This window comes from Salmo trutta, chromosome 3 (genome assembly GCF_901001165.1).
Source record: "Salmo trutta chromosome 3, fSalTru1.1, whole genome shotgun sequence".
NCBI lineage: Eukaryota > Metazoa > Chordata > Actinopteri > Salmoniformes > Salmonidae > Salmo > Salmo trutta.
In genome coordinates, this window is record NC_042959.1 from 55811653 (window position 1) to 55836000 (window position 24348).

General features: G+C 45.4%; 2 protein-coding genes across 5 annotated transcripts; one reads left to right on the forward strand and one right to left on the reverse strand.

Annotated features, from left to right (window-relative positions):
• Nucleotides 1-883: 883 nt before the first annotated feature.
• kiaa0319 (KIAA0319 ortholog) lies at nucleotides 884-19827 on the reverse strand. Of its 4 annotated transcripts, none has more exons than XM_029741351.1 (18): nucleotides 19426-19827; nucleotides 18367-18444; nucleotides 16748-17400; nucleotides 15947-16118; nucleotides 15717-15779; nucleotides 15486-15578; nucleotides 13179-13311; nucleotides 12581-12786; nucleotides 12228-12393; nucleotides 11968-12116; nucleotides 11525-11676; nucleotides 11254-11392; nucleotides 10707-10866; nucleotides 10480-10616; nucleotides 10121-10243; nucleotides 9921-10011; nucleotides 2564-2655; nucleotides 884-2473 (listed from the first exon to the last, which is right to left on the reverse strand). In XM_029741351.1, exons 2-18 carry the CDS (start codon nucleotides 18416-18418, stop codon nucleotides 2316-2318), a joined length of 2739 nt encoding a protein of 912 aa, XP_029597211.1. In that variant the 5' UTR covers nucleotides 18419-18444; nucleotides 19426-19827; the 3' UTR covers nucleotides 884-2315. The 4 variants fall into 4 exon arrangements, with proteins under 4 accessions (XP_029597211.1, XP_029597201.1, XP_029597192.1 ...); XM_029741341.1 differs by having other exon boundaries at nucleotides 2564-2652; nucleotides 19752-19815; XM_029741332.1 differs by having other exon boundaries at nucleotides 19752-19815.
• A 3070-nt stretch (nucleotides 19828-22897) lies between these two features.
• Nucleotides 22898-23992, forward strand: LOC115164993 (tyrosyl-DNA phosphodiesterase 2-like). Its single transcript, XM_029717988.1, has 3 exons — nucleotides 22898-23108; nucleotides 23277-23447; nucleotides 23530-23992. The coding sequence occupies exons 1-3, from the start codon at nucleotides 22923-22925 to the stop codon at nucleotides 23791-23793; spliced, it is 621 nt and encodes a 206-aa protein (XP_029573848.1). The 5' UTR covers nucleotides 22898-22922; the 3' UTR covers nucleotides 23794-23992.
• The last annotated feature ends 356 nt before the right edge of the window (nucleotides 23993-24348 follow it).

Genomic DNA, 24348 nt, shown 5'->3' on the forward strand with positions numbered 1-24348 from the left:
TGTGCTGTGGAGGTACTGGAGGACCGGGGTTGGGAAACACTGTGCTGCCGAGGGAACTGGAGATCCGGGGTTGAGAAACGCTGTGCTGTGGAGGGAACCGGAGGACCGGGGTTGGGAAACGCTGTGCTGTGGAGGGAACTGGAGGACCAGGGTTGGGAAACACTGTGCTGTGGAGGTACTGGAGGACTGGGCTTGGGAAACTCTGTGCTGCCGAGGGAACCGGAGGACCGGGGTTGGGAAACGCTGTGCTGCCGAGGGAACCGGAGGACCGGGGTTGGGAAACGCTGTGCTGCCGAGGGAACCGGAGGACCGGGGTTGGGAAACGCTGTGCTGCCGAGGGAACCGGAGGACCGGGGTTGGGAAACGCTGTGCTGCCGAGGGAACCGGAGGACCGGGGTTGGGAAACGCTGTGCTGCCGAGGGAACCGGAGGACCGGGGTTGGGAAACGCTGTGCTGCCGAGGGGACCGGAGGACCGGGGTTGGGAAACGCTGTGCTGCCGAGGGGACCGGAGGACCGGGGTTGGGAAACGCTGTGCTGCCGAGGGAACCGGAGGACCGGGGTTGGGAAACGCTGTGCTGTCGAGGGAACCGGAGGACCGGGGTTGGGAAACGCTGTGCTGTCGAGGGAACCTGGAGGACCGGGTTTGGGAAACGCTGTGCTGTCGAGGGAACCTGGAGGACCGGGGTTGGGAAACGCTGTGCTGTCGAGGGAACTGGAGGACCGGGGTTGGGAAACGCTGTGCTGTCGAGGGAACTGGAGGACCGGGATTGGGAAACGCTGTGCTGTCGAGGGAACCGGAGGACCGGGGTTGGGAAAAACTGCCTTACATCTTACTACTCATTTTGGACAGGAAAGAAAATGACAGAATTCAGAACACTGTTCATTGATTTGATGCATTTGTTTAATTTTGGCAATATTATCTGTAAAAACATTGGTAGCTGTAATTAGTAAACAAAGCAAATACCAAAAATTGTGTGGTGTAATGGGAAAAATCCATGAATATAACATGGCAGTTAGTGTTTCTGTCCATATTGGGGAAATATCTCCCCAGTCCCTTACGGGGAAAAAGAAAATGTAAAGCAACCATTGGACATGCTTATGTTGCTTTAATGTCAAGTATTTGATCCATTCCATCAATGGCTACCTGTCCTGTAAAGTAATGTTAATGATCAATTTCATCTGTCCTCTTCTTAACCCTTAAACTGTGTCCTAATTATTTTGCACTATACTCATGTAATCAGACATTCTCTGACACTGGAGGGGGGAGGGGGAATCCATCATTACGCAAAGGAATTAATGATTGAAAGTATGTTACCCACCATGTTCAAGTTAGATAATAGATCTTACAAAGGGCAGGACGAAAGGATGCATTACCAAGTACTTGGATATAATAGGGTCTCTGTTAGCCACAGGCTTATAGTGCATTTTGGCACCTTTATGGCTTGTCCCATGAAATGCCTGGTTATGTTTCTTCGGACCCATTTATAAGACCCATTATGCTTATTTAGCATAAAGAAGCTTTAAAAGGAGGAAGATACCAAAACTATACAACTAGTTTGGAGGACAAGTGTGCTAACTCAAAACAGTAGTTCAAATACAATAAAATGCTGTGTTGTATTGTGTCAAAGTCCAAGACACTCAGAGAGAGATCACATAAATTGAGTTAAATTCTGATTAAATGATTCACGAGTAGCATCACAAGATGGACTTTGGGTACTAAACATAAGAATTATGAGACTTTTCCATCAAGCCATTTTGACAAATCCAATTTGTCAAATCATTTACAGGAGAGGTGTCAGATGCTCAACCAGGGTTGGGCTTGTCTCCATTTCCTATAAAATAATGACAGTAAAAAAACATTATTGGATAACAAGGCAAAGTTAAAGGTCAGTAGTAGTCGGTAGACTAGTATGCATAGTTGTATGTACATTCACCAATCTGGTTATCTGTAGAAGTATGTGAGGCCACAGAACCTCATTGTGCTTCTTTCTCACAAAGAGCACCTTCATCCTTAGTGTCGAATTATTCAAACAGTCTGTATGCATGTAAACTCAATGCAACTGTTAGTTCCCAGAATTCAGGGATGCCCAACTCTAGTTGCCTACGGCCTTTGGATTTTCACATCTCCCTGGTGCTGAGTTGTCCAATGAATGTCATAGAAAGTACACATCTGGTCGAAACCAGTATTTGAATAGAAGACGAGACCGAAAACAAGCAGACACTATGGCACTCGAGCTGTGCACCCCGGCCATAATCCCAAGAGTGGGTTTCACTCATATTGTACAATAACCACCCCAGTTCTGTGCATTCCTGCTCATCCGTAGGTGTTCCCGTTGCGGGCAGCCTGAGCATTGGTCCGGTTTCTGCTCCGGACCGGTCGGTCTCGGCTGAAGATGGTGTCCTGATCACTGTCCAGCTCTGACTCGGACATCATGAGGCTGGAGTTGTGCTCTGTGCTCCTGTGTTTGATGTCTGAGATGGGGACAGACCGGGTAGATCATGGCAGGGTCACCAAACACAGGAAATGTTTGAAATGTGTTGAATGAAAAATAAGACACTTACTGTATTTGGGCCTCAGCTCCATTTTCTCCTGTTCGTCCATGTTGTCCAGTATAGTGTACTTGGTTTTCTTCCCGACCTTAGTGCGCCTCCTCCTAAACAAAACACATTTCTACTAAAATTCCAATGCAGCCTTTAAACGAAATCTCAATATCAAATCATTTCCAGGTAACAAGTACCTTACTGTGATCGTTTTCAATTCAAATAGTCTAAAAGATACAAAAATAGCTTCTTAGCTAATAGCCATTTCTCAAGCAAGATTTTCTAACTGGGGAGGAGAAAACTGAAAACTCACTGTTATTGGCAGAGAGGTTTGGAGCTCTCTTTCTTATTGGTCTATTAACTAATTTACCACCAGGTGATGTCACCAGGCAGGCCGAAACCCCATCCAACCAAAACAGGCAGAAATTTCAGGCAGTCTTTTCAAACAGCTCTTACACTAAAATGGCATTATCATAATTTTCACAATTTCACAGTATTATTCCAACCTCAGTGTGGATATACTGTATATATACAGTACCAGTCAAAAGTTTGGACACGCCTACTTATTCAAGGGTTTTTCTTTATTTTTACTATTTTATACATTGTAGAATAATAGTGAAGACAGCAAAACTGTGAAATAACACATATGGAATCATGTAGTAACCAAAAAAGTGTTAAACAAATCAAAATATATTTTCAATTTGAGATTCTTCAAAGTAGCCACTCTTTGCCTTTGCACACTCTCGGCATTCTCTCAACCAGCTTCACCTGGATTGCTTTTCCAACAGTCTTGAAGGAGTTCCCACATATGCTGAGCACTTGTTGGCTGCTTTTACTTCATTCTGCGGTCCAACTCATCCCAAACCATCTCAATTTGGTTGAGGTCGGGTGATTGTGGAGACCAGGTCATCTGATGCAGCACTCCATCACTCGTCGTCTTGGTCAAATAGCCCTTACACGGCCTGGAGGTGTGTCGGGTCATTGTCCTGTTGAAAAACAAATGATAGTGGGACTGAGTGCAAACCAGATGGAATGGCGTATCGCTGCAGAATGCTGTGGTAGCCATGCTGGTTAAGTGTGCCTTGAATTAGAAATAAATCACAGACAGTGTCCCCAGCAAAGCACCCCCACACCATCACACCTCCTCCTCCATGCTTCACGGTGGGAACCACACATGCGGAGATCATCCGTTCACCTACTCTGCGCCTCACAAAGACACAGCAGTTGGAAACAAAAATCTCAATATCAATATAAATCAAAATATATTTCAGATTCTTCAAAGTAGCCACCCTTTGCTTGATGACAGCTTTGCACACTCTTGAATCAGCTTCATGAGGTAGTCACCTGGAATGCATTTCAATTAACAGGTGTGCCTTGTTCAAAGTTAGTTTGTGGAATTTCTTAACTTCTTAATGCGTTTGAGCCAATCAGTTGTGTTGTGACAAGGTAAGGGTGGTATACAGAAGATAGCCATATTTGGTAAAATACCAAGTCCATATTATGGCAAGAACAGCTCAAATAAGCAAAGAGAAACGACAGTCCATCATTACTTTAAGACATTAAGTCAATCTGGAAAATTTCAAGAACTTTGAAAGTTTCATCAAGTGCAGTCACAAAAACCATCAAACGGTTTGATGAAACTGGCTCTCATGAGGACCACCACAGGAAAAGAAGACCCAGAGTTACCTCTGCTGCAGAGGATAAGTTCATTAGAGTTACCAGCCTCAGAAATTTCAGCCCAAATAAATGCGTCACAGAGTTCAAGTAACAGACACATTTTAACATCAACTGTTCAGAGGAGACTGTGTGAATCAGGCCTTCGTGGTCAAATTGCTGCAAAGAAACCACTACTAAAGGACACCAATAAGAAAAAGAGACTTGCTTGGGCCAAGAAACATGGTATTGGACACACCTTGATTTTCCAAGATGGCGTAGCAGTTGGGCTTGTGTTTTCTCTTGTCCCATCCCGTGTAAACATAGTTTTATATATTGTTTTCTCTTGTATATATTTAGTATATATTTTAATCTCACTTTCCATCTGCGGACTGAATATACTCTCCTGCAACCCGCCTCACCCAATGTGGTACGGATCTGCTATTTTTATACTTTAGAACCGGAACCCCCATCAGAAGTTAGCCAGCTAACTAGCTACTAGCTAGTAGTCAGTTAGCCACTGCTAGCGGTCTTCACCGTTAACTCGGACATCAGCCAGCCTCAGCTCGGTCAATACCTGCCAGTCTGTACAGTGCAATATCAACCCAGAGCATATTGGACTGCTTTTTCTGTACCACATCTCCGGATTCCTACTGCAAGCTCTGAACCTTTACACCGGATCATCGCAGCTAGCTAGTTGCAATCCGAGTGGCTACTCCTGGCTAACGTCTCTGTCCCAAAGCAAGCACCAGTTAGCCTTGAGCTAGGCCCATCTCCCGGCTTGCCGAAGAGATCCACCAGCTAATTCTTGAGCTACAATACCGCTTTTGCCAATTGGCCTGGACCCTTTACTGCTGACACGGAGCCCCGCCAATCCATCACGACTGGTCTGCCGATGTAATCGTCCGAGGTGGTTTCAACAGGCTCTTCCATTGCGACGTCGCTGAAGGCCCATCTGCTAGCCCCGGCCCGCTAGCTGTCTGAATCGCCGTGTCTCCAGCTCGCCTAGAGTAGTAGCGACTACTGAATCGGCTCCCTGACTCACCTATTGCTACGCATTGGGCCCTATGATCACTCGGCTACACATGCCTCTCCCTAATGTCAATATACCCTGTCTATTGCTGTTTTGGTTAGTGATTGTCCTATTTCACTGTAGAGCCCCCAGCCCTGCCCAATATGCCTTAGATAGCCCTTTTGTCCCACCCCCCACACATGCGGTGACCTCACCTGGCTTAACAGGTGCCTCTAGAGACAAAACCTCTCTCATTGTCACTCAATGCCTAGGTTTACATCCACTGTACTCACATCCTACCATACCCTTGTCAAAACATTATGTCTTGAATCTATTCTTCCACGCCCAGAAATCTGCTCCTTTCACTCTCTGTTCTGAATGCACTGGATGACCAGTTCTTATAGCCTTTAGCCGTGCCTTCATCCTACTCCTCCTCTGTTCCTCTGGTGATGTAAAGGTTAACCCAGGCCCTGCAGCCCCCAGCACCACTCCCATTCCCCAGGCGCTCTCATTTGCGCTCTCATTTGTTGACTTCTGTAACCGTAAAAGCCTTGGTTTCAAGCATGTTAACATCGGAAGCCTCCATAATCCAAGTTAACAAACAGATCACCGACCATTTCGAATCCCACCGTACCTTCTCTACTATGCAATCTGGTTCCCTAGCTGGTCATGGGTGCACCTCAGCCACGCTCAAGGTCCTAAACGATATCATAATCGGCATCGATAAAAGACAGTACTGTGCAGCCGTCTTCATCGACCTGGCCATGGCTTTCGACTCTGTCAATCACCACATTCTTATCGGCAGACTCAATAGCCTTGGTTTCTCATATGACTGCCTCGCCTGGTTCACCAACTACTTCTCAGATAGAGTTCAGTGTGTCAAATCGGAGGGCCTGTTGTTCGAACCTCTGGCAGTCTCTATGGGGGTACAACAGGGTTCAATTCTCAGGCCGACTCTTTTCTCTGTATATATCAATGATGTCGCTCTTGCTGCTGGTGATTCTCTGATCCACCTCTACGCAGACGACACCATTCTGTATACATCTCGCCCTTCTTTGGACACTGTGTTTACAAACCTCTAAATGAGCTTCAATGCCATACAACACTCCTTCCGTGGCCTCCAACTGCTTTTAAATGCTAGTAAAACTAAATGCATGCTCTTCAACCGATTGCTACCCGCCCGCCCAACTAGCATCACTACTCGGGATGGTTCTAACTTAGAATATGTGGACAACTACAAATATTAGGTGTCTGGTTAGACTGTAAACTCTCCTTCCAGACTCACATTAAGCATCTCCAATCCAAAATTAAATCTAGAATCCGCTTCCTATTTCACAACAAAGCCTCCACTCATGCTGCCAAAAATAGCCTCGTAAAACTGACTATCCTACCAATCCTTGACTTTGGCGATGTCATTTACAAAATAGTTTCCAACACTCTACTCAGCAAACTGGATGTAGTCTATCACAGTGCCATCCGTTTTGTCACCAAAGCCCCATATACTACCCACCCCTGCGACCTGTATGCTCTCGTTGGCTGGCCCTCGCTACATATTTGTCGCCAACCCCACTGGCTCAAGGTCATTTATAAGTCTTTGCTAGGTAAAGCCCCGCCTTATCTCAGCTCACTGGTCACCATAGCAACATTCACCCGTAGCACACACATCCCCAAAGCCAACACTTCCTTTGGCCGCCTTTCCTTACAGTTCTCTGCTGCCAATGACTGTAACGAATTGCAAAAATCACTGAAGCTGGAGACTTATATCTCCCTCTCTAACTTTAAGCATCAGCTGTCAGAGCAGCTTACCGATTATTGACTGTACCTGTACACAGCCAATCTGTACATAGCACACCCAACTACCTCATCCCCATATTGCTATTTATCTTCTTGCTCTTTTGCACCCCAGTATCTCTACTTGCACATCATCATCTGCACATCTATCACTCCAGTGTTAATGCTAAATAATGCTAAGTAATGCTAATGCTAAGTAATTATTTCGCCTCTATGGCCTATTTATTGCCTTACCTCCCTAATCTTCTACATTTGCACACACTGTACATAGATTGTTCTATTGTGTTATTGACTGTACGTTTATTTATGTAACTGTTGTTTTTGTCACACTGCTTTGCTTTATCTTGGCCAGGTCACAGTTGTTAATGAAAACTTCTCAACTGGCCTACCTGGTTAAATAAAGGTGAAATAAAAAATAAAAATAAAAAACAAGCAATGGACATTAGACCAGTGGAAATCTGTCCTTGTGTCTGATGAGTCCAAATTTGAGATTTTGTTTCCAACTGCTGTGTCTTTGTGAGACGCAGAGTAGGTGAACAGATGATCTCCGCATGTGTGGTTCCCACCGTGAAGCATGGAGGAGGAGGTGTGATGGTGTGGGGGTGCTTTGCTGGGGACACTGTCTGTGATTTATTTCTAATTCAAGGCACACTTAACCAGCATGGCTACCACAGCATTCTGCAGCGATTCGCCATTCCATCTGGTTTGCACTTAGTGGGACTATCATTTGTTTTTCAACAGGACAATGACCCAACACACCTCCAGGCTGTGTAAGGGCTATTTGACCAAGACGGAGAGTGATGGAGTGCTGCATCAGATGACCTGGCCTCCACAATCACCCGACCGCAACCAAATTGAGATGGTTTGGGATGAGTTGGACCGCAGAGTGAAGTAAAAGCAGTCAACAAGTGCTCAGCATATGTGGGAACTCCTTCAAGACTGTTGGAAAAGCAATCCAGGTGAAGCTGGTTGAGAGAATGCCGAGAGTGTGCAAAGCTGTAATCAAGGCAAAGAGTGGCTACTTTGAAGAATCTCTGAAAATATATTTTGATTTATTAAACACTTTTTTGGTTACTACATGATTCCATATGTGTTATTTCATAGTTTTGATGTCTTCACTATTATTCTACAATGTAGAAAATAGTAAAAATAAAGAAAACCCTTGAATGAGTAGGTGTGTCCAAACTTTTGACTGGTACTATATATACTGCTCAAAAAAATAAAGGGAACACTTAAACAACACAATGTAACTCCAAGTCAATCACACTTCTGTGAAATCAAACTGTCCACTTAGGAAGCAACACTGATTGACAATACATTTCACATGCTGTTGTGCAAATGGAATAGACAACAGGTGGAAATTATAGGCAATAAGCAAGACACCCCCAATAAAGGAGTGGTTGTGCAGGTGGAGACCACAGACCACTTCTCAGTTCCTATGCTTCCTGGCTGATGTTTTGGTCACTTTTGAATGCTGGCGGTGCTTTCACTTTAGTGGTAGCATGAGACGGAGTCTACAACCCACACAAGTGGCTCAGGTAGTACAGCTCATCCAGGATGGCACATCAATGCGAGCTGTGGTAAGAAGGTTTGCTGTGTCTGTCAGCGTAGTGTCCAGAGCATGGAGGCGCTACCAGGAGACAGGCCAGTACATCAGGAGACGTGGAGGAGGCCGTAGGAGGGCAACAACCCAGCAGCAGGACCACTACCTCCACCTTTGTGCAAGGAGGAGCAGGAGGAGCACTGCCAGAGCCCTGCAAAATGACCTCCAGCAGGCCACAAATGTGCATATGTCTGCTCAATGGTCAGAAACAGACTCCATGAGGGTGGTATGAGGGCCCGACGTCCACAGGTGGGGGTTGTGCTTACAGCCCAACACCATGCAGGACATTTGGCATTTGCCAGAGAACACCAAGATTGGCAAATTCGCCACTGGCGCCCTGTGCTCTTCACAGATGAAAGCAGGTTCACACTGAGCACGTGACAGACGTGACAGAGTCTGGAGATGCCGTGGAGAACGTTCTGCTGCCTGCAACATCCTCCAGCATGACCGGTTTGGCAGTGGGTCAGTCATGGTGTGGGGTGGCATTTCTTTGGGGGGCCGCACAGCCCTCCATGTGTTCGCCAGAGGTAGCCTGACTGCCATTAGGTACCGAGATGAGATCCTCAGACCCCTTGTGAGACCATATGCTGGTGCGGTTGGCCCTGGGTTCCTCCTAATGCAAGACAATGCTAGACCTCATGTGGCTGGAGTGTGTCAGCAGTACCTGCAAGAGGAAGGCATTGATGCTATGGACTGGCCCGCCCGTTCCCCAGACCTGAATCCAATTGAGCACATCTGGGACATCATGTCTCGCTCCATCCACCAACGCCACGTTGCACCACAGACTGTCCAGGAGTTGGCGGATGCTTTAGTCCAGGTCTGGGAGGAGATCCCTCAGGAGACCATCCGCCACCTCATCAGGAGCATGCCCAGGCGTTGTAGGGAGGTCATACAGGCACGTGGAGGCCACACACACTACTGAGCCTCATTTTGACTTGTTTTAAGGACATTACATCAAAGTTGGATCAGCCTGTAGTGTGGTTTTCCACTTTAATTTTGAGTGTGACTCCAAATCCAGACCTCCATGGGTTGATAAATTGGATTTACATTGATTCTTTTTGTGTGATTTTGTTGTCAGCACATTCAACTATGTAAAGGAAAAAGTATTTAATAAACTTATTTATTTCATTCAGATCTAGGATGTGTTGTTTAAGTGTTCCCTTTATTTTTTTGAGCAGTGTATATACACATATATATATATATATATAAATAAAACACAGGAAATCACATGTTTCACTGCACTGGGCCTTTAACAAACAGCTAATCATAAAATCTATATAGGACATTGCTGTGTGTCTGAACAAGAAAGGAAAGGTCACCTTTTGCAACAGTAGACACACGTCCAGGTGACTGTCACGATGAAGACAATGACCATGAAGAAGGACAGGATGAAGTAGAGAACCCGCCACTCTGCCAAACAGAATAGAGAAAGGACTGGCACTGTGAATGTAGCATCTCACAGCAGACGGGGCAAACAAGTATGTCGTCCTCTCAGGACCGATGAATGAACATAGCTCACCACAGTTGCTCTCTCCATCGCCAAAGAACCGGCGAATGAGGTTCTCTGTCCAAAAGGGGTCACAGACACACTCCTTGGTGATTGGGTTACACGTCCCACGGCCCGAGCAGCGGAGCAAGCACACTGTGTGGGGGGTGGGATGAACACCAATACACAAACAGGATCAGCATACACCACAGCAGAGGACAAAGACAGACAGCTTTCTTAGTCACCAAGTGATGAGATGTCATCTAGTCTAATTTAACCTCTCATGTAATATAATCAAATATGGTCTATAATGTTGTTATAACATTGTAACAGGCTTTGATATAATATGGTAAGATAAGGTAAGATGTGGTGTTCTGTGTTGTGGTACTCACTGACTGTATCCACTCGACGGACTCTGAAGAGCAGATAGTCAATCTTCTCCCTTAGCAGCTGACCACGCAGCACACTGGCCAGTTTAGGACTAAGGACTGGCCCCTCAGGGCCCTGCACTGAGAACCTCAGCACTGTGCTACACACACACAAACACACACAGAATACACATGAACAATGTGTAAAAAAAAACGTGTGCTTTGTATGTGTTTGCTGCGTTGGGCAGTACCTGATATCTGAGTGTCCCCATAGGCCCCTGAGGTGGATGTCATTGTCCAGTACGTGGAGCAGTGCGGCCAACTGTCTGAGCACTGTGTCCTTCTGTGACACACTCACCTGGGCCAGCGCCACCAACATCTCCACCTCCACCTCCTCACGACCACCAGGGTCTGTGGACACACACACTGTCTGAGAACATACACACTCTGACAGAACACACATATGCTGTACGTGCCGTTCAGCTCTTCCTCCTAATGCTCGTCATGGTCTGTCTTTGTCCTCTGCTGTGGTGTATGCTGATCCTGTTTGTGTATTGGTGTTCATCCCACCCCCCACACAGTGTGCTTGCTCCGCTGCTCGGGCCGTGGGACCCAATCACCAAGGAGTGTGTCTGTGACCCCTTTTGGACAGAGAACCTCATTCGCCGGTTCTTTGGCGATGGAGAGAGCAACTGTGGTGAGCTATGTTCATTCATCGGTCCTGAGAGGACGACATACTTGTTTGCCCCGTCTGCTGTGAGATGGGGAAACACAGTCTGAGAACACACACACATCTACCTGGCTGCACTTCCACGGTGGCTGTGGCGGTGCTGCTGCGTCCCTGGGTGTCTGTGACACGCAGCTGGAACAGATAGGTCCCCTCCACCAAGTTGGCCAGGTACAGGGAGGCCTGCTGCTCTGAACCATACAGCACGTCCTGGGGGAACGACAGGACAGACTAGTTCCTACCTTAAAGTAGTTCCTACTTCCTACCAGTTTAGCTAACAGCATATTACAAGTTCAAACTATATTTACCATATACCTAAGTATCAAGATTCCTCTCACTCACCCCAGCAGCAGGGCTTTGACTGTCTCGGACCCAGAGGAAGTGCACCTTGGCTGGGTCACCATCCCTCACTGAGCCTCTGAGCACCAGGGAGTTGTTGGGCAGGGTGAGGGTGTGGCTGCCGCTGGCATGTGCTACAGGTGGAAGGCTTCTGGCTGAGGGAGGATGGACAGGCTGTAGATGAATACCATCATGTTCAACCAGCCTGGGTGATGATGTCTCATCTTGTTTTGAACAGTTTTGCTGTGTTTGAAGCATTGTGTGTTTTCTTAGCAGGTTGATGTTTGTCATGAATTATTGTTAGGGTTAGGCATTAGGGTTAGCAGTGTGGTTAAGGTTTAAAATCACATTTTATTGCTCTGTGGCTGTGCCAGCTAGGGACCACTCTGCAGAGCTGCCTCCAGTACATGAGTCATCCCAATAAATGCCAACCTATGTTTTCTTACCCTCTTGAACCCTGACTGTGAGCAAGGCCTTGTCTTTCAGCCCTTCCTGGTCACTCACAGTCAGACTAAATGTATAGCGGCCCGCTCTGAGGCCCGTTACTATGGCTATGGGCTTGTCCACACCCTCTGTCCTTGACCCTGGAGGACCTCTACAAAACAACACAGAACATGACATTGTGAGAAGGCTCTTCAGCTTGTTCTTCATATCTTTATAGACTTTTCTGGACTCAACCTTTGACCTATATGAACAGCGTTGGTACCTGATGGTGTCCCAGTGGTAGCTGGTGACGGCGTGGTCATCGGTGCTGCTGCTTCCGTCCAAGGTGACGCTGATCACTGGGAGGGTCAGCTGCCTGTTAGGACCCACTATAGCCACAGGGGCTCCGTTTGACTCCTTGACCTCAGCTATGGGGGTGCTTTTGATCTCTATGGGACAGAGCAAAACAGGTAATTTCTTGAAACATGTCCTATTCATGTTTTGGTACCCTTGGGTTTACTACTAGGTGGACTAAGGTAAAGGAATGCCTGAAGTAAACTGCCTGAGGACAATCCAATGTTGTAGAACATATCTGATACTCTGTTATAATCTTAATACTGTCTTTATGTCATTTACCTGTCTTCTGAGTGACAGAGGCACTGACAGAGGAGGTAGTTGCAGTAGGGTCATCCTGCCTGTGGGCCAGGGTAGCAGCAAGGCCAGGGCTGGAGGTGGGAGTGACATGGCTGGGGTAGGGCATTTGGTCATTCTCCACTGACTGAAGGACCTTCACTGTAGCCGTGGTGGAGTCTGACAACCCGGCAGAATCTGTAATGGTCAACCTGGAAAAAATCAAGATGAATCCAGCTACTCTTGTACGCTTGTATTGTAGTGGTGGGGGAAACATTGATGGTAATGGCTTACACAGTATCTATGTCACGTTTCCATGAGGCTTCATTTAAAAAGAATGTCAGCTAAGGTTTTTTATAGGGAAGATATAACTATCTAAAGGCAGAAAACCTTTGGTCCTGTATTCCTGTTAAACACCAACTATGATTAATAGAGACCGTGCACTGTAACTATCAGTGCAGTCTGACCTTTGTTCCATGGTAGAGCAGCATACCCAAACTATTTTATTTATTTATTTCATTCACTATTTGAATTTCAGGCTTGAATTGACTGGGATGAAATTGATTTGGACCCTAAGTTTAGGCCACAGAGGTCCTATCCATACCTGAACGTGTACTCCCCAGGGGCAAGGTTGGATAGGTTGAGAATCTGTGTGTCCGAGAAAGCTCCAAGCTCTATGGATGGACCTCCAACCTGCTCCCAGTGGTGGCTGATGATCACTCCATCATCAGTACTCTCTGTGAGGGACCATCAAACACAAGATAGTCATAATATAGGCCAAATCTATTCTGTAAATGGATGCGCATGATATCTCATTAGGTGGGTGCTTGATAGAATTCGCAGTCAAATAATTGGATAGGACCTGCAGACTCAAATTCATCAACAGATTTAAATACTGGCTAACGTTATTTAAATACAGCAGTAAGACAATGTTTCAACCCAAAATAGATCTTCGTCCTCGATTGGAACATTGTTTTTGTTTCACATCAATAAATGTTGGAGCATTTGAGTGTACATGCCCTAAATGCTCTTAGTCCAGTATTTTGATATTAGACTAAACTCCTTGATCTGTAATGTTCATTCATGTGTCTGATACTACTGCTCTGGTGACAAGAGGAAGACTGCCCTCTACTGATTCATCAACACCATGTCCAGCAGCATCTCGACGTCCACAGGGGAACATTTCTCCTTTCCATTTCTCATTTTTGGGGGACTGTCATGATGATAAATATTTAGATAATACATGAACCCAACAGCTAAAACAAATTATTTATTGAGGTTGTTACAAATTTGGAAATGAAAGAACACACTGATGCAAAAACCATTTCTCAATTTAATGGTCTTACATTTACATTTTAGTAATTTAGCAGACACTCTTATCCAGAGCGAAATACAGGAGCAATTAGGGTTAAGTGCCTTGCACAAGGGCACATCGACAAATTTTTCACCTAGTCGGCTCTGGGATTCGGTTACTGGCCCAACGCTCTTAACCACTAGGCTACCTGCCACCCCAGCTATATAGTATTATATGCAAATTATTCAATTACACGATATCTGAAACAGATAGCTTATTTTGTTTACAATAATACAGTAATTGTTCATTTATAAGGCATTTAGAAGTAGAATATACACGCTTCCCTGTTGCCCTCTTTCATTGGGAAGTTTTGTTCTAGCATCTCTTTTTTTCAGTATTTGACATTGTTTATTTTAAAGTGCTACCCCAAGGTTATGTTAAAGTAGGCTAGCTTGGCCTGAAAGCCATTCTGTTAAAATATGTTCTAATGTTCATTAGGTATAACCCACAAGTCCTCACAGTCTTTCTATGTCAAGCAAACAGTATGTATTGTAGCTATAAGAAATAGTTTAAATTCTGCTTGTAAACTGAAATCAGCATTTTCCCCACATTTCATATATCTAAGTCAGAGGTGAATCACTGGGTCCAACGTGACAGTGGCCTACATGTCAAAATCGCTGGTCTCCAAGGGCAAAAGCCTAGTCACAGCTCCATCTCTTGGCTACTGGTGAACTGCACCACCCGTCAAAGCCCCAAAAGGCTAAAGTCCTATATGAGTCCTGCTTGTTGACCCCATCAACCCCAATGAAATCGGGATGATCCTGAGGAAGGTTGGTTGTCTAGGCTCATCTCAGATGGCTGTGTCATGTCCTAAGCTATCCCAGCGGGCCTCACAGTGTCCAGTCGTGTCCCAGAGTGCTGTGCAGCATGTGGAAGGCAGTGCCAGTCAGGTGCCTGGCCACATTTCCTGCCCACTGACAGAGAAGCAGCTGAACAACATAACAAAGAAAGAAATTAAAAGATTGGAAGTAAAAAAAATACATAAATAAAAAGAAAGGACCTGGAAAAGAAATGGAGCACGCTGCAGAGGCCTAAAGTGATCTTCAAGCTGCGACGGGGCGAAACCCGCCCTCGGCAGCAGCAGACTGAAGACAACAGCCAGCCAGATGGAAGGGGGCTCTGCCCGTACATCAGATAAGGCGTCTATCAACAAAGGACAGAAGAGAGCAGCCAGCCAGATGGAACGAGTAGAACTCCAAATCCAAACGCTTCTTCAATATCCCTCCCAGCCAGAAGAAGTCTAGAGTCATTGATATTTACTCATATGCATTTGCACCCAGCCACGTAGCCAATCACACATACACACACAAGCACTAACAACATTTGCTTTTAAGTTTAGGTTTGCAGCATCTATTAGTTTGAAAATACACTTTCACATTAACCACACACAGTCAGTGTGTAGTATTTGTATTCATATCAGTCTGTTTTATGGTACATCGGAGCTGTGACTGATCCTTCATCTGATATATATTTATCTTTAGTAGGCCTACTCTAAAAGTAAATAGTACAATTATGGTAAGGTTAGTCACCATCCAAAGCCAACTATTTCATACATACGGCTGCCGTTGATGATGGTTGAGCTGGTTGGCAGTGACACGACCTGGGTTACTGGGAGGGTGACGGCTTTGGGGGTCTGGTTCCTTCTCGCCGCTGTAAGGTAAGAGATAGTCCGTCCATTAGGACTGTCAGCAATGTGTGACTGCTGTGTGCCCTTTCTAATTAATCCAGGAGAAAAACTTCAGATCATGCTTGTAAAAACCATTGTGTTTGTGACTTTTGTGACTGTACCAGTTTGGGGCTCTGGGCCGACGGAGGCTACCAGTGCCACTGTGTTACTGGGCAACGTTCGCTCTACAGGATTGTCAGATTATACAGAAACAAGAGATTGAGAATAAAACAAGAAAATATGAGATAGAAACAGGTTATGTAACAGGGGGAACAAAGAATATGAAAGACTACCTACAATCACCAATAAAGGTTAAAAAAAAAATCCAATGAACAAAAACACATTGCAATACCTGTCTGTGTGGATGTGGTCAGGGGTACAGTACTGGACAGATGAGATGGGGCTTTAGTAGGATGGGAAGTCCTTATTTGGCTCGGTTGGGAGGAGTGAACACTGTCATTCTGTGATTTGGGTGTGAATGTTGGCCTTGAGCTGGCCAAGGATGTGTTCTGTAGTTCACTATCCTTCAATGAAAACAACAGCAAATACATGACTATTTATATTAATAAAACAAGACTTGTTAATAAAGAATCTGTATTGCAAATTCCCAAATTAACCCTCTCTCCAAATCACCCTCCGAATCCCCCTCCTGGGAATGGCTGACAAGCCTACATTAGCAAGAGAAGCTATGTGGATTACAGTATGTCCTATCCTCAAAGGATACGTGAAGGTCAGACGCGCTGAGTGAATGTGACTACAGAGCAATTGAGTCAGCAAAATGCCACTGTAATAACACACACACACACACACACACACACACACACATATATATGCAGACTGTCAGCTGGGTGACCGTTTATCATACCTCAGGGAAGTAACCCTATTTAAAATGTCCCAGCTGTCTTTACAGGAGATATTTCCAACTATCTGCCTTAATTTAGACAGACTGCTTTTTCATGGCCAGTTTGTCCACTAATTGTGAGCTAAATCTATCACTGTATTGGATCAATGGAACATAAAACATCTATGTAACCCAGTATCATTTCCACCATGTCCTGGCAAACATGTGGTCCTCATACTGCCTGAAACCCTTTCCATGCCATCATTTCTTGTTGCGTCATGATTCCTGCCCATTGTTCCATCTGAAACTTACTTGGTTGTTTTCAGGTGTAGCGCCAGACGTGGGGTCACTGGGGGGTGCCCCCTGGTTGACAGTCGCCCCAGGACTGGGCAGGCTGCTTTCAGCCCCTTCTGTTGCAAATCCCAGCCCCACTAGCCTGCCTTCACTTTCCGATCGGTTGAAACCATCCCTCTCTTCCGATGCTGCAGGCCAATCTAGAAGATCCCCACCGTTATCCTCAGGGCCAAGTTTCCTCTCAGGGTATTCCAAACCCATCCCACCTGGGTCATCAATATCCATCGGGGTCCCATCTAACAGGGCTAGGTCCTTCAGGGCTTCCACGTCCCCAGAGGGGCGGGGCCTCCAGCGACTGGGGTAGGGCTCCCCCCTGACCAGAGACTGGAGCAGCAGGGTCTGGGCGGATCCTCTCTGCAGGAAGGCCATATAGGAATCAGCTCCAGGTCTCTGTCTGGGCTGGCAGTTCTCCCTCTGCTGGCAGCTGAGGATGTAGCAGCGACGCTCAAACAGCCAGGCCAGGTTACAACCGGGCAGATCACAACACGCCCCGGCACACTGCGCCAGAGATGACACGACCGGCACCCGCAAGATATTGCTGCTCCTCAGGGCCGGGGAGACCACAGCCTCTGAGTAGGTCGCAACCTGCCAGCACTGTGACACCTCTGCAGCTATGGTACAGAGCACAGAGATATATGGTCAAACAGCTTTTGCTTATACTTTGCTTACATTCAGTAAAAGTCAGCAATAAAAATCAGCTTGTTTCACAGTGGGAAGAGTCGCCTTCCAACATGCTCCACTAAGGCATTAACCAGATGGAACCATTAAACAGAGGAAAAGTAGCATTAATTATTCAGCGATCACTTCACTGATACTGTGAGCCTAGGTATACTCACATCTTAGCTCTCAACAATATCATCTGATAACTGAGGGAAAAGGCATCAGCTGCTTTCTTTGTGTCACTGAACACAACACAGTGGCGAGTGTACGATAATGAACAAATGGACTCTATAACAGCAAGCGTAATTCTTCTGCTGCTCTGATCCTGGTAAACATCACCCAAATATACTGCCACTTTTAGAATGAATCAATAAGCTTTTGGAGGTACTTAAAGGGCACATTTGGGTTCATTATCCTGTTACTAATTGTTCATTTTAACCCAGGAAAAGCATCTCTCAGTGAAACCATTGTCTTTTTAACAACATGGGTGTCACACCCTGATCTGTTTCACCTGTCTTTGTGATTGTCTCCACCCCCCTTCAAGTGTCGCCCATCTTCCCCATGATCCCCTGTGTATTTATATCTGTGTTCTCTGTTCGTCTGGTTTGTCAAGTCAACCAGCGGTTTGCCTCAGTGCCTGCTTTTCCCAGTCTCTCTTTTTCTCACCCTCCTGGTTTTGACCCTTGCCTGTCCTGACTGAGCCCGTCTGCCTGACCCTGACCCTGCCTGCCGACCTGTACCTTTGCCCCACCTCTGGATTATTGACTTCTGCCTACCCTGAGCCTGCCTGCCATCCAAACATGACTGCTGTTTGTTAACTTTATGAATACTACAATACAACATAGAACACACAGCAAAAATATTCATTTAACATGAGGCACAGTCACAAGAATGTCACTTTAAAGATGTCCCCTAACCTTCCACATAGTGCAGGAGGAGACAGAGAAGCAGGTGAGCTCCTGTCTGCATGATGCACCAGACAGACTGATCTAAACCTGGAACACAGAAGAAATCAGAAACATTACACATTGTCCCAGATAATAATAATAATACAAATAATCACATCACCTACTGTATCTACCAATGACCACTTTGATACTCACAAAAGCTACATGGATTCTCCTACCCACAGAGAATGACCGTCAGTATCCTCCTGCCTCATGTTGAGTGGATGGTGTGTGACTCAGTGTAATGCCACATGCCACCTTGGCAAGGATGACACAGCACTGCTCTCTGCCCATACCTCCCATGGTGGACTCTACTGGTGGGAACCTGTTACTACTGTCACCCTGCTGTGTGCTTACTGGTCTGTTGCGTCTGCTTACTGTGTAAGTAAACAATTATCATATTTATGTTTCAGCTAATTGTTAAGGGTAGTGGTTAGAATAAAGTGTTATTCTAATATAGGGCTACAGATCAAGGGTCACTGTTAGTCACTGTATTTGAACTCAGGACAAAGCACTGTATTTGAACTCAGGATTGATCCCATTATCTGGGCTTTTGTATACCATGCTGAGAAAGTCACTGAATAAGCTGACACCATAGAAGGCTCTAAATAACTAATCAATCAATGAATCATGAGTAAACCTAACATATTGGTAATGTGTGGTCGCACTAAAACACTACATCCAATAAAGTCAACAAGCTGATTTCCTTTACTTTCTCCCAATCCCCTAATTATAAAACGCTGTTTCACCACCAAGGACAGCGACTACCCTCGGCGAGAGAAAGGGTTTGATGAGGCCTTTGATATTGACGCAACCAACTTTTTTTCTAGACTGGGGTCTGCTACAGTATTCTAGAAGCTAACGTCATTAGCCTACTAACCTCACGGTTGTTGAGGGGATAACATGGTTTGAATGTGTAGCCTACTACAACAGGATATCGAATTTAAATAGATACTACCGAGCAGTTCAACTATTCATCACACCTCATACAGCACTTGCGAAAGATGTAGCTACACGTGAGACACTCACCAAGGATAAAGGGCGCAAAAATGTATCCAAATAGCGTTAGAGGTGAGCGTCGTTGTTCCAATCGATAAAACAGATTAGGGGGTGTAATTTCCCGGCGCTCAGACACTGCAGTCGAAATACGCTTTGCTCGGCTGGGTTGCCACTGTCTTGTTCACGCCAGCTACTGTACCATCCTTCTCCGCTGTTCCCAGTAGACATCATTTGTAGCTCTTTTGGGCGCAGCCGGCTGGGTGGTGGTGTGTCTCGAGAAGCAATTTGATCCGCAGCTGAGCAAACTTAGTGCGCACTGATATTCGGGGAAAGGATGGTCATGTCATGCTACTCACCATCACTGCCTGGCCTCGGTGTCTTGCCTTCCATGCAAGTGGAGGGATTGTCGCCAGCGGGATATATCAGGGGAGGGGGACGATATATCTTCAATATACAGTACCAGTCAAAAGTCTGGACACACCTACTCATTCAAGGGTTTTTCTTTTTTTTTACTATTTTCAACATTGTAGAATTATAGTGAAGACTTCAAAACTATGAAATAACACATGGAATTGTGTAGTAACCAAAAAAGTGTTAAACAAATCAAAATATATTTTACATTTGAGATTTTTCAAAGTAGCCACCCTTTGCCTTGATGACAGCTTTGCACACTCTTGGCATTCTCTCAACCAGCTTCATGAGGAATGCTTTTCCAACAGTCTTGAAGGAGTTCCCACATATGCTGATCACTTGTTGGCTGCTTTTCCTTCACTCTGCGGTCCAACTCATCCCAAACCATCTCAATTGGGTTGAGGTCGGGTGATTGTGGGTGCCAGGTCATCTGATGCAGCACTCCATCACTCTCCTTGTTCAAATAGCCCTTACACAGCCTGGAGGTGTGTTTTGGGTCATTGTCCTGTTGAAAAACAAATGATAGTCCCACAAACCAGATGGGATGGCATATCGCCGCAGAATGCTGTGGTAGCCATGCTGGTTAAGTGTGCCTTGAATTCTAAATAAATCACAGACAGTGTCTCCAGCAAAGCACCCCCACACCATCACACCTGCTCCTCCATGCTTCACGGTGGGAACCACACACGTGGAGCTCATCTGTTCACCTACTCTGCGTCTCACAAAGACACAGTGGTTGGAACCAAAAGTCTCAAATTTGGACTCATCAAACCAAAGGACAGATTTCCACCTGTCTAATGTCCATTGTTCGTGTTTCTTAGCCAAAGCAAGTCTCTTCTTATTATTGTTGTCCTTTAGTAGTGGTTTCTTTGCAGCAATTCGATCATGAATGCCTGATTCACACAGTCTCCTCTGAACAGTTGATGTTGAGATGTGTCTGTTACTTGAACACTGTGAAGCATTTATTTGGGCTGCAATTTCTGAGGCTTGTAACTCTAATAAAATTATCCTCTGCAGCAGAGGTAACTCTGGGTCTTCCTTTCCTGTGGCGGTCCTCATGAGAGCCAGTTTCATCATAGCGCTTCATGGTTTTTGCGACTGCACTTGAAGAAACTTTCAAAGTTCTTGAAATTTTCCAGATTGACTTAATGTCTGATACTTGTTTTAATCCATATATTTATGTGATTTTAAATCAGGACTATCAACAGAGTTGGTACAGATCCTCTTATGACACCTACATAAACAGGCCAGCAGATGGCAATAAGAATCAGACGAGTGACTCCCTCCAACAGGTTACAGCCCCTGGAAATTCCAAGGGGAGAAAGAAGAAGAGAGGAAAGAAAAAGAGGAGTGCCGAGAAGATGGAGGACAAGGAGGGAGAGATGGACAAATCTGCCCCATTGCAGTCTGTCCTGGTTCAACCACAATCAGAGGAATCTAACCCAGCCCAATCCCCATCAGTGCAAGCTGACCCACCCTTAGGGCAATCTAATCGAGAGAAACCTACACCAGAGCAAACTATCCCGGAGCAACCCAAACCAGAGACACCCAAACCAGAGCAACCTATCCCAGAGCAACCCAAACCAGAGACACCCAAACCAGAGACACCCAAACCAGAGACACCCAAACCAGAGCAACCTATCCCAGAGCAACCCAAACCAGAGACACCCAAACCAGCACAATGTAACCCTGCCCAACCACCTACAGGGCATCAAAACCCAGCCACGCTCCCTTCAGCGCTACCCAATCAAGCCCAACCAGAGAAACCCAATCCAGTGCACCCTAACCTAGCACAACCACCTATAGACCATCTCTCCCTAACCCAGTCAAAGGACCAGCCACCTCAAGCCCAATCACACCCAGATCAGGGTCCTCCAACCCGGTTATCCACAGATCAGTCATCTCCACAACAGTCTTCACCAGATCAGCCAGATCCGTCATCTCCACACCAGTCATCACCAGATCAGTCATCTCCACAACAGTCATCACTAGAACAGTCAGATCAGTCATCTCCACAACAGTTATTACCTAAACAGCCAGATCAGTCATCACAGTCATCTCCAGATGAGGACAAACCTAAGAAAAAAGGAGATCCAAACAAACGTTCCCTTCTGACCTGGAACATAGATGGCCTGGACCTGAACGATATCAAGGAACGTCTCTCAAGGCTACTGGACTACCTGATCAAGTGAGTCACATCAACACACAACACATTTCATCATATAGATTTTAGGATGAGAAGTTTGTGTGTCATTCCCGTAACCCCCCCCCCCCACTGTGTGGAGAGAAGCTGTGACCAATAGGAGGGAGAGAGTCGTCACAGTTAATGAGATTTTGGCCCATTGCTTTTGAGGTCTGTCCTAGATTCATCTTCGGCACAATTTTCTCATTCACTTTTGTAACGGATATAAATAATTACCCTCCCTTTTAAAACTGCACATATGAACCTTTATTATCCATCAAAAACAATGTTATTTTTCTTCATTAACTGCCTGGTCAAGTCACAGAACAAAATTATATGTTTACGATTCATTAAACAACATCTTAAGCAGTGAAATAGCGTTGTGTTGATTTCTCATGTTCTTTCTCCCTTGAAGGTTGTCAGTGGAATTTTCTATCCCAATGATAATAATTAACAATCAATAAGCCTTGATTAGAGAGACCTTGAGGGTCACTCCCTTCCTTCTCTAAGTTACTCAAAGTTCCTCAGCTGTCGGGTCAATCACAGTCTACTTGTTGTTATCTTAGGCCCACTAAAACACACCCACACACATTTAATTTTGTCCCGGGCCTCTACTAGACCTAATGGGCCTTTCGATTAGTACTTTAATTATTCATTATACCTGCTACATAACTACTAATTATTAATTGGTTACGTGACAGGGTTGGATTCTTTATTCATTTACCTTTATTATATAATTCCCTTATCAAAGGTACCATCCTGACATTGTGCTACTGCAAGAGGTTATTTCACCAATTTACCAGGTTTTACAGCAGGTTCTGAAGCCATATCATGTGTTGCCGGATAAGCAATAACATAAAAATCTGTTTTTCTTTAATAATATTTTTTTTAATAATCAATCTCTCAGTATTACATCAATGCTATTGTGGATTATATGACTGTAATTATGTACTGTGTTTATGGTTATCCTTCCTGTGTTATGGTGATACGGTCCATCCCAGGTAGTGACAGAAGCTATTTCACTGCCATACTGCTGAGGAAGTCCAGAGTTCAACTTCTGGAGAGTAGCATAGTGAATGACCTTACCACAGAGATGAGGAGAAACCTGCTTATGGCCCATGTAAGAACTCTCTCTGTACCTTGCTTTATTTTTTCCTGTCGTCTCTCATTCCATCAAATTTCATTAAGTAATAGAAAATGTGCACAGATATTCAAGTTACACATGCAGATCTCAAGTTACGATTCTGCCCTTACTCAGTGTCTCTCTGCTCTCTCTGTTGTGGACCAGGTTTCTTTCCTTGGTCATCCGCTGTGTGTGATGACGTCCCACATGCAGAGCATGAAGCCCAAATCCCTGGAACGCCAGAACCAGCTGAGGACGGAGTGGAAGACAATGAGGGAGCAGCCCCAGGACAACAGCGTCATCTTTGGGGGAGACACCAACCTCAGGGACTGGGAGGTGAGACAGGGAGAGAGGGAGTGATGTGTTTGACATGTACATCATGCGTGTATGTCTGCAACGTGTCTGTGGGTGTTTCCAGGTGAAGAACCAGGGCGGTCTACCCGAGAGCATCTGTGACGTATGGGAGTCCCTGGGCCAGCCGGAAGACTGCCGGTACACCTGGGACTGTGTCACCAATGACAACAATGACCTCCCTTTCCCCACACGCCTGCGCTTCGACCGCATCTTCCTGAGGCAGGCCGGCAAGGGGTCAAAGGTCAGCCCAGATGGCATCACCCTGGTGGGCCTGGAGAGGTTGAATGACTGTCAACGCTTTACCAGCGACCACTGGGGTCTCCTCTGAACCTTCGTCATAAAACCACTCAGTCAAGCAACACCTGAATGATACAAAGGGAACAGTTAGCTGTCCATGTCATGTCAACCTGGAACAGCATAGAAGTCTTTGCCCATCTTCTTTATGTACATTGGGAGATTTTGAGATTTCGGCCTAGGAAAGACAGGATTATGGGCACAGCAATAGTGATTAATGGCTTCAATTTCTATGTTTGGCAACTGCTGCTGTTCCAAGGCACAGTTTTAATTTATCCAGCCAAATATTTGTCTGTGCCAACAGGTTATGTACCCTATTCAAGGCCACATTCATACTGTCTCTGGACTTGGAAGCAGAAACTTTATTGGCTACCCTCCAGGTTACAGTATCTGATTATTTTCTATCAGTGTTTTAAACATCACAGCAGCATCAAGCCAATTTCACAATAAACTCATTTTGTTCCAGACAATTATTTGTATTTGTAATTATTACACTTTGATATGACTTTCTATGTCATTTTCATTTGCAAGGCTGTATTGTTTTAGAGAACAGTTTATTAACTTGCTGTTACTGTAACAGATCTCTACC

What these genes read in the sequence shown, in the direction of transcription:
- LOC115164993 (XM_029717988.1), top strand. Translation starts at nt 22,923, where the DNA reads ATGACTGTAATTATGTACTGTGTTTATGGTTATCCTTCCTGTGTTATG. An exon ending in GAAACCTGCTTATGGCCCAT is followed by an intron (nt 23,109 to 23,276) that starts GTAAGAACTCTC and finishes GTTGTGGACCAG; the next exon opens with GTTTCTTTCCTTGGTCATCC. An exon ending in CCAACCTCAGGGACTGGGAG is followed by an intron (nt 23,448 to 23,529) that starts GTGAGACAGGGA and finishes GGGTGTTTCCAG; the next exon opens with GTGAAGAACCAGGGCGGTCT.
- kiaa0319 (XM_029741332.1), bottom strand. Translation starts at nt 19,785, where the DNA reads ATGGAAGGCAAGACACCGAGGCCAGGCAGTGATG. An exon ending in AACCATCATCAACGGCAGCC is followed by an intron (nt 13,312 to 15,485) that starts GTATGTATGAAA and finishes GGTCCCTCACAG; the next exon opens with AGAGTACTGATGATGGAGTG. An exon ending in CGATGGAGAGAGCAACTGTG is followed by an intron (nt 10,012 to 10,120) that starts GTGAGCTATGTT and finishes TCTGTTTGGCAG; the next exon opens with AGTGGCGGGTTCTCTACTTC.